This window comes from Necator americanus, chromosome V, assembly GCF_031761385.1.
Source record: "Necator americanus strain Aroian chromosome V, whole genome shotgun sequence".
Lineage (NCBI taxonomy): Eukaryota > Metazoa > Nematoda > Chromadorea > Rhabditida > Ancylostomatidae > Necator > Necator americanus.
In genome coordinates, this window is record NC_087375.1 from 17,391,064 (window position 1) to 17,400,663 (window position 9,600).

Below are 9,600 nucleotides of genomic sequence, written 5' to 3' on the forward strand. Positions count from 1 at the left end.
TTCGCTACTATTACATTAAATTATTGTGTATGTATTTGCTATCGTCAGATGATATTGCGGTTTAGGAAAATGACTTCCAAGGGCATCACCATTGCTTGGTATAAACAAGATTTCTAACCTATCTAATGTTTTTTCTGTTAGTATTTGCTGTTTCTTTACCTGTATGCTCTACTCCTCCCTTCACCTGTCCTGTGCGCAGACGTTCTTCATATTGGTTCTGCGTCCTGATTCGTGCCGTCAGTCGATAGCGTATTTATTGAAAGTGTTCTTTGGACCCGTGTACTTTTTTTTTTTCTTAAGCACTATTGCATGTTCTGTGGACGTTGCGTGCATTTCGATTGCAAATGCACGTATCACACTGAGGAGTAGCTTGTGAATCATTGCAAATAAAAAAGAAAAGGTGCAATTCTGAGTCTCACACAGGAGCTGCAGAAACTCGTGCGGTTTTCCTCCATCAATCAGCTGTCCGCGTGTATCGATATGCGCCATGCATCGATTCTCGCCCCTTTTAAAGGTCGCGTGGACATATGTTGTTTCTCGGAACAGTTTCTGGAATACATTGTGCCTCGTTTATGATAAAGATGAAGCGTGGAATCCTTTGGTTGAATATCTGGTTGGAAAAGAGCAGGAAATCAACTGTTTTTTTCTGAGGAGCTGAAGCTTTGTGTTTTGACATTGCCATGTATCCTTTTCTCTTCTCTTTTTTTTCTCTTTTCTTCTTTCCTTCTCTTTCCTTAGACTTTTTTCAATGGAAATTTTATTTCCAGGCAATACTGCTACTTCCCAGGTGTTATACTGCTGTCAGGGGTCTCCGGATTTTGCATTCCTTATCACAAACGTTGCTTACTTCTTTACTTTTTGACTCTGTAGTATAGGGTTTATCAGTGGATTTTTCTTTTGTTGATGAGCTTGGAAAGATGAAATAACGATATTAAAACTCCATTCAAGGTGCAGGTACCTGGTCTGGATGTTTTTCAATCACTTCAGTCATTCGGAATAAGTTGATTGAAACATGAAGCTTATACTTCTTCACTGTTTGCACCTAAAAAAGCAAAAAAAAATAGTGATTTTTAGTACATTCATTTGAACATATAGTTCTTGACATAAACTTTTCAGATTAACTTCACTTTCTTACAGAAGTATGACCTTTGTCATGTGCCTGATTTTCTAATGATCATGTTAGAAAGCGTTCTTAAGAATTTATGCCAGGTGAACTCATTTTGAAACCGAATTCAACTTCAATTATGGTAAGTCGGGTGATATTAATCAGGTTATGAGGTTCTCCAAGAAATTCGCTCTTTAGCCGAACTCGTTTTATCGTCTCGCTTTCTATTTCCTCTATCTAATTTAAGAGTTGTGACTTTCGAGGATGTCACCTCCCCTTCCACAATCTACCCAATTGTTGTAATAATTCTAGTTTGACCTCTGGCCTCAAATTGGCAAGTCGTAATTCTCTGAAAGTGTATGCTTTTTCGATCGAAATATTCATGGTAGATCATCGGTAGGCGAAAATTACTTGGATTGCAGTACTTATCCGTCTTGAGATAATAATAAGATGTAGTAGACAAGAGTTGAAATGGTACCTCGTTGGTGCGTTTTTTTAAGCTAAAAAGACTGAAGATTTCTTGAAATAACTTTTCAAATAATTTCAGACGCTTTCACTTTTTTTTTATAAATGTAGTAAACTCTTACAAGTCAATAGAAATAGCGATTCCTTTTACATTCATGAGAAAGAGTAGAAGAGCGAAACATAGTGAATGTAATTGGGCTGTTTCGATTTTTATTTTGGGTTAAGTTTCGTCTTCCTATTCATTTTCATTGTCTGCTTTCTTGCAGTTACGCGACTTAGTCAAATTTATTTCTTCGTTTTCTTTTATCTGTGTTCCGGCTAACATAGATTCCGCTCGAAAACTTAGTTTAGATTTCTCGAGAAACCTCGAAAAGAACACTTTTCTCGAAGGATAACTGGCATAATATTTGTGACTGTCAGAAACTATAACTACACTACAAGCGTGAACTACGAAAACTATGTATGTTGTTACATGAGTCGGGGTAGGTGTAACGCAGTCGGTTAGAGATCCGCAGCAGCCACACGGTTGCTGGTTCGAACTTGTCGCCGTAGTGCCAAGCAAGTCTTTAATCCCTCACGGGTGGATAAATTGGTGCTAGACTTGTCTGGGAGGATAAAAAGAGTGATTCGATCATCGGGTGGCCCCCAGAAGTCATTGTATAGGCTAACACGCGTTCTAAAATCTCAACGACTACGAATTGCAGTGAAATGCGTTGGCGCATTCGAAATGGATTGATACACCAGTGACTTTTTTATACGAGTTGGAGAAAAAATATGTACATATAAATTGGCTTAACTTTGTGATGCAAAGTTCACAGGCTAGAGTCCTACAAGTTGATTGAAGATCATTTTAACCGACATAAGCGGGGAACATAATCATCCCCATCCACTTTACTATGTATTTCTCCACATTTCTAAATGGAAATTTTCGTTCTTTTTATTCATAAAGTCAGAAGTCAGAGTGATGATTTTCTTCAGTAAATTTTTGGAAAACAATCCAAAGATCAACAAATCAATCTGACAGGAAGGTCACTGTTCCACGATCTTATTGCTTCGAACAGAACCGAATGGTGCTACAACTTCCTATCTTATCTCAGACACATATAATCGTTAGAAAATATCATTGCGAAGCAGAGACCAAGAACGGTCAAAGGACATGAAAGTACAGCGTTTGCTTTTCAAGAAAAAAAAAAAACAAATCTCCAGAATATACTAAAGGTTCTTTTCTTTCCTATATTTCCTATATTTTTTAGTCCGTTTCCTGACTTCAGTCTTTTTAACTTTCCATGTTTTTCTATTGAAATGATATTTTATGCCGATGACTCGAATAGGCAAGAGGGACAGCTGGCGCTGTTGCTAAACCAGTTTGAATTATATATTCTTCGATGGATGTGACCTCTGTAATTATTCCCATCCACTTTTTTGTATTCCTTTCTGGTTTAGAACATTTCTTCCGATGGAAATTAAGAGATGATATCCAGTGTTGCTGGAAGCTCTCTCGACACGAACCGCCGTTCGGCGGACTATGGGACAGAAGTACGACAAAGAAGAGGTCAGTGCATGAGTTGCCTGACACACTTTTCCTTTTTCTTAATAAAATCCATTAAGCAGTTCTTTTATCACGGATAAAATATTTTCCTCAATATTTTCTCCACTTTAGATGACTATGACGATGACTTGGTCACTTTCCAGTCCGAGATTTCGATGAATGTAGACACTGATGAAAGCGCCCAAATCATTGACCATGTAGGTTTTCCTGCTAGAGTCAAAATTGACTACCCAGGTATCCAGAACTGACAAAATATTTAGTTAATCAAGACCTGAAACTTCAAGACTGGTAGCTAAGCCTTCGGAAGAACGTTGTTAATTGGATGTTGAGTACTTGTTATATTTCGTTTCTTCGAAGCTTTTTTTCTCAGAAAGACGAAAAGTCGACTAGCGAACAAGTGACCGTCGACGTCTAATAACGGTTTTTTCCCCTTCAGAACATAGTGTATTCTGAGAAGTTGGACGGGTTGTGTCCTAACTTGTGCAACTCTAATGTTTTCTTAAGCATTTGTTATAATCTTTAAAGTTCTGTTTATGGACTGATTACTAGCCTTATGTTGAGGTTTGGGAAGAGAACCATTCTCTGATGCTGGTACCTCTTGTATGGATCTACTTATTTATCCCTTGATCTATATTACAGTTTATTACAGTCGGTCAAAACGACATGAAGCATGGTCCATTTGCATACGCGCTCGAAACGGCGCGGTGGAGGGACCAGTTGGAACCAAGGTGGGACCATCGCAAAGTGCAGCGGTGGCTGATGCCAGCAAGGGTTCCGGTACGCTTCTAACCGCTACGCTCCACCGCACCGCCTCCAGAGAAGTCGCGTACGCAATAGCGTACGTGCTTCATGTCGTTTTGACTCTACTACAGTTGTAACTGTATTACATCTTATTAATTTATCATTATCTTTAGAACTATAATTATGCCATTCAACTATTGGATTTGAATCTTACATTTTATTAATCTTGTGAGTTATGACGCTGTTTACAGTCGGTGCTCAAAGGGCAGAGTAGAGATGTACGAATTCGACCGGTTTATGGGCAGCCTACTGGTTCATTTGATGCCATACCATATTGCCGGGTGGATTCTGCTCACAACCGAATTCAACTGAATGTTGTCGTTTTCGTCAGAACATTGGCTCACTGTGCTGCAAACAATGCAGTTAAACGTATCACATTAGGGAGTTGAAATGAACAGGGTGTAAATTGCACAGCGGAGTTCATACGGCCACACTTTCTTCAAATCGCATCGGAGAAACTCCAGATCCTTACCTACACAAAGAACCGCAGCTTATGCGCAGTGCTGCAAGCAGAGTGGGCGGACCGGATTGCAGATAATGACAGTGTTCGTGGAAATTTCCAATATTTTGTCCACTCAACCAATATTTGGATTTCGCTGCTTACATTTCGAGAATGGCAGTGGAAATGGCCAACTTTTAAATTTTTGAATGCCATTTTTAAATGATTTTGATCATTAACGTACGTTCATTTCTGGTGGAATCTACAAGCTTCAAATGTTGTGGGATCACGAAAAATCCTTGTTGGTAATGATATTTCATTTGAATTTTTTTGTTTACTGCCTTTGCTGGCGACAGCTATATATGTAGGCGAGGCTGGCATAGATTTTGTCCCCTTTTCTCCAATTCATCAGGAAAATAGACTGCCTTCGTCCCTGAAACGTGGTGAAGAATAGAGAGCAGATACGTAAAGTGTTTCCTAAAGAAGTGCAGAACACTTCTTCGTTTCCTTATGTTACTGTTTACTTGATTATTCTTTTGATTAGTTAATCGAACCATTCCTTATTAGCTGGCAGCAAAGAACAGAAAATAAGAATAATAGTAAAATCGATAACAAGGTGAAGCCCGTATAAAAGTTGTGCTCTCACCACTCCAAGTTTGTTTTCGACGTTCACACAAGCGTTGATGTATTTCAACGATATCGAGGCAGAAAATATTTGCAGTCGTTGTTGAGAACATAAAAAAGATGCAATTCCGGGCGGGATGGAGCGGTGATCCTTGTTACTGTGTGTAGATAGCAATACCTTGTTTGGTCGACACCGAATGTGTTCAGCCCATTTCGATGCTTCCTTTGATTCGGTGCCGTGGAGGGCAGAGGTACAGCGGATCACGAAGGGAAAGAGGCACGATGTTACTGCAAACGCATGGCGCTCATCCAGCTGACCACATTCGCCGCGACAATATCTGTTTGTGCAACAAAAAATTACAACGAAAACTCACAATTTCAAAAAACCTTCGAAAATATAATGCCCTCAAGAATACTGGTAGATTTTTCTTGAAAGCTATTTTTCAAGGTCTGTTTTCGAAACGTTATAATTTTTGCTAACATACCGTGTGACCATGTACATTGAACCCTTCCTTTATATGTGTTTACTGCGGCAATAATGCAGTTTGAGGCCTTTTTTTACAACTTGAATGACAAATCGTTTGCAGAGTCAAGATTTTCCGAAAATTAAAGATGAAAGTTCGATCAGCGATAAGTGTTTAGTCGCCTATTTTTGTTGATTACGTAGCTATCGCCTGCAAGAATTTCGTACCAGCCACGACAACGCAGATGTAAAGATATTTCAAGACGACTGAGCGCACCATACTTCCGAGATTCCTTTTGGGTTTTTTTTTAAATCTAATCTCTCATAAACATTTTTGCAAGTTCTTTCCGCGACTTTTTTCTGTTCTTTCGCTGTGATCTCAGAAAAGTCAGATGATTACTTTGGGCTTACTGTTGAATTCGCGTGAACCATCGCTGGTCTGTGGTCTATCGCTGTCGCCACCTGTTTGAACAGTGCCCACTCTTTTTCCTGTTTCGCTGGAGTCTTGTCAGCATGCCGGTGAGTCATGTTAGTTTGTGCACTAGCTGTGTGATCTTTTACAGCTTAGCTAGCTGGACTAAGAAGGAACTCCCGTCACACTAGTTGATAGCAGAAATAATAATTTCATTGAAATGGCATGAATCATACACAAGAGCAGAACAGTGGTTTTGAATACTTCTTGGAACCTTTTCTAGGTATTTAGATTAATTCGTCTGAGGGTGGGTCATGGTGATTTTTCGCGGTGCAATTCCGTAAGCGGGCGAGCTCGTTTAAAGCGGGCGAGCATCACCCTACGAATCTGGGGTGGTATGGATTCCAGATGGCCAAGGACTATACGGGATCGTAGATTGCAGAAGCGAGTGGGATCTCGCTCATTTCTTCCTAATCGCCGTAAAAACGGCTCGAAAGATGCGGCGCGTGTACAAAGGTGGCGCGCTCCAATAGAAATTCGAGCATATCGGGATGCTGTTCTCTACGACGAAGAGTTAAATGAGCGAGATCCCACACGTTTCTGCAATTTACGACCCCATATAGTTTTTGGCCATCGGAAATCCATACCACCCCAGATTTGTTGCGTGATGTCTCTAACTCCAATAATATCGCAGAGGTGAACGATGGTCTGCTTCGCTGCTTCACGTTCAGTCCACTTATGCAACTGCACTGCAAGTTAGATCGTTGTCAGACTAGATCTAAATGGTAAAAATTTTTACTCGAAAGTGAGTGAGTGAAAGTTATCTATTTTCATTGAATAATGGCATGATTTTTTCCTACTTCGGTGCACTAGCAATCTCGTTTTAGAATACACCCAAAATAATTAATTCCCGCATATTTCCTACCAGTTGCTTTTTTTGTGAACTTTGTTCTACCGGTTTGTCTCACCCAGCGAGTCAATTGTAGCGAGTTGCTAACTACAGTGCTTGTTGAGCTACAGATTTCAGATAATTGTTTCTTTTTGACCCTCAGATCACACTCTAACTTGTGACAAGTGCGACCGTAACCATAACCTATCTGGAATGAATTGGCTAGTTATTACTCTCCACCGTAGCTGCAGATTCCTCTAGATATCATCTTTGTTGAACGTTGTCAAAAAGTGGTTGGAAGGTTTTGCAAGCAGTGATGTTAGCAGCAAAGGCCAAGTAATCAAGGGGGTCCAAAGAAGAGTGCCACTGGTGATAATGAGTAACGTTGGTGTTTCAAAAAAAGGAAACCATTTATGTTGCAAAATTTTCCTACAATTTAGTATTTATTAGAATTAGAATGATTTAATTGCGATTGTGATTTAAAGGCTACGTATCACGAAACTGACGATGTTGGGCCTCTGTTAACAAACATGGAGTTCGGGTGTAGATTACAAGTATGAACACACTCAATTCTCGTCTGTCTCCGTTCCACGTCCCCTCCCCTCCGTGATCGTCCTAAATAACGGCGTGCAAACGGCGTTTATTCGCGTGAGATACGTGAAAAGGCGCCGCTTTCATAAGCGCATTTTATCAGCAGCCCATTCATTGGTTTTACTCGAATAGGGCCACGGATCTCCCTCACTAAGGAGATCACAGCCGGTTAGTTGCGAGGCTACGTGGCGCGTTCCCGTGTGGCGAATAGGGGGCTAATCGCAGACCAAAAGTGGATTCAGGTGGTGGATTCCCTATTTCTACTGAGCCAGGACTGAATCACGACATCGTTGTATCCCGCGCATCGGTCCGGCCAAAAGTCTGCAATCAAGTGACTGGGAGGTGCAAGGGAGGCGGTTTGGAGTCGCCTCCAACAAATAAGCTCCACATGCCCACTCCGGGAAAACGCAAAGTTCTCCCAAGAACTCATTGGACTAGAGGCTTGCAACCTGCCCATGAGTTTTAAAATTTTACGCATGTCACAGTAATAGAAAAGAGTCTACTGATTCCGGAGGAAAGCCTGGTACGGTAGCGCTAGGAAAGACAGTGTTGCAGGAGTCATATAGGCTACCGAAGCGGAAAAGGACTAGGATGACAATCTGTACTTATAACGCACGTACGCTTGCTTCGGAAGCGGCCATCGAAGTTCTGATGATGCAAGTCCAGAAAATTAAGTACGACGTCATTGGACTGACCGAGACGAGACGACGCCACCCACTGAGCGCCGTATACGAAACTGGAGAAGAACTGTTCTCAGGAACGTGCGACAGCAGTGGTGGTGGAGTTGGCGTGCTTGTCAACACGACTATGGCAAAGAACATCGACACTTTTGAACAACTTATGATCCGTGTCGGACGTCTGTGTATGAGAAGATGTGGTCTAACACCAGCTTTGGCTATCTTCGTCGCTTACGCTCCAACATCCATCAAGCTACGAAGAAGAAGCAGTCGAAGCTTTCTATATGGACCTGGAGAAGTTCATGCCTTCTACAAGGTCATTATTGGCGATTTCAACGGCAAAGTTGGCCCAAGAAGAACGCCTAAGAAACTTCACATCGGGACCCACGGCCTACAATGGAATGAACAGGGAGAGAGGCTCTCTTCATCAGGGCCTCTCCCCTTCATCTCTTCTCGCTTCATCTTCAGTTCATCATGACGACTAAGACCATCCATCGGACTCGCAACTCCAAAAGCCCTCCTCCCGACTCTGGACGTGAGAGTCAGTCGTTGAAGGGTACCGTAATGAAATAGACCACATAATCGTCAATAAAAGGTTCTGCCTGACGGATGTCGCTGTTGTACCAAAGTTCTATACGGGATCGGACCATCGCCTCCTCCTCCGAGGATTTTCCTTCACATGGAGAGAAGAGAAAGCCGCCAAGTTCAGAGAGAGATATCCCAGAACTATCATTAACTGGGATCTCTTCGCTACGCTAGCCGACTCTTGGGAAGATTTCGCAATGGACAACATCGACGAGGAATATGACCGGCTCGTTGAACACCTTCACGACTGCACGAAGAAGGCTGAGAATTTTAAAACCACCAAGAGACCCCTGCCTCTTAAAACTCTTTAGCAGATACGCCAGCGTGGAGCCTCACGAACCGCGAGGAACAAAGAACTCACGTCCAAGCTCGCAAGGCTTTACAGAGGGGCGATAAAGGAAGACCTTGAGGAGAAAAGAGCAGAAGTGCTGGGTGAAGCTGCAGACAACTGGGTAAAAGCATCTTCTGTGCCCGTCTAGACTTCGTCAGTCGCAAGACAAGATAACTGCTCTCCGGAACCCGAAGGGAACAACCACTGCATCGAGAAGAGGAATGGAGAAAATCATCTACGGCTTATACCCTGATCTCTTCGACAGCTATATCCACTTGCCTCCTCACCATCTGAGGGAAGACGGACATGTCATCCCAGCGGTTCTTCCAGTACGACATGCTATCGTGTCGGTAAGAAATCATACGGCACGCGGTCCCGACAGAATAAGACCAGAACACCTGAAGAAGATTCCGTCAGTAATCATCAATACCCTGGCGATGCTCTTTACAGGTTATCTGTCGGAATGTAAGGTTCCTAAACAGTTAAAGACCAGCAAGACCATGTTGTACCGTGTTGTTGTATAAAAAGGGAGACGCACGTGACATCGACAACTATCGCCCAATCTGCTTATTGTCCGTCATCTACAAGATCTTTACAAGAGTGATCCTTAATAGGATTGAAAAAGTTTTGGATGAAGGACAGCCATGCGAGTAAGCAGGGTTTCAAAAA

The 9,600-nt window shown here is 42.0% G+C and overlaps 3 protein-coding genes across 3 annotated transcripts; all 3 read left to right on the top strand.

Moving 5' to 3' along the window:
* Positions 1-3,040: 3,040 nt before the first annotated feature.
* On the top strand, positions 3,041-4,309 carry RB195_014198 (uncharacterized protein; the record flags this gene model as incomplete). The annotated part of the gene is made up of 3 exons (XM_064204354.1): positions 3,041-3,122; positions 3,231-3,316; positions 4,112-4,309. 3 exons carry the CDS (start codon positions 3,041-3,043, stop codon positions 4,307-4,309), a joined length of 366 nt encoding a protein of 121 aa, XP_064060235.1.
* Positions 4,310-7,929: 3,620 nt separating this feature from the next.
* RB195_014199 (uncharacterized protein) lies at positions 7,930-8,493 on the top strand (the record flags this gene model as incomplete). The annotated part of the gene is made up of 1 exon (XM_013448879.2): positions 7,930-8,493. The coding sequence occupies one exon, from the start codon at positions 7,930-7,932 to the stop codon at positions 8,491-8,493; it is 564 nt and encodes a 187-aa protein (XP_013304333.2).
* A 659-nt stretch (positions 8,494-9,152) lies between these two features.
* RB195_014200 (uncharacterized protein) lies at positions 9,153-9,455 on the top strand (the record flags this gene model as incomplete). Its single annotated transcript, XM_064204355.1, has 1 exon — positions 9,153-9,455. One exon carries the CDS (start codon positions 9,153-9,155, stop codon positions 9,453-9,455), a length of 303 nt encoding a protein of 100 aa, XP_064060236.1.
* Between the last annotated feature and the right edge of the window lie 145 nt (positions 9,456-9,600).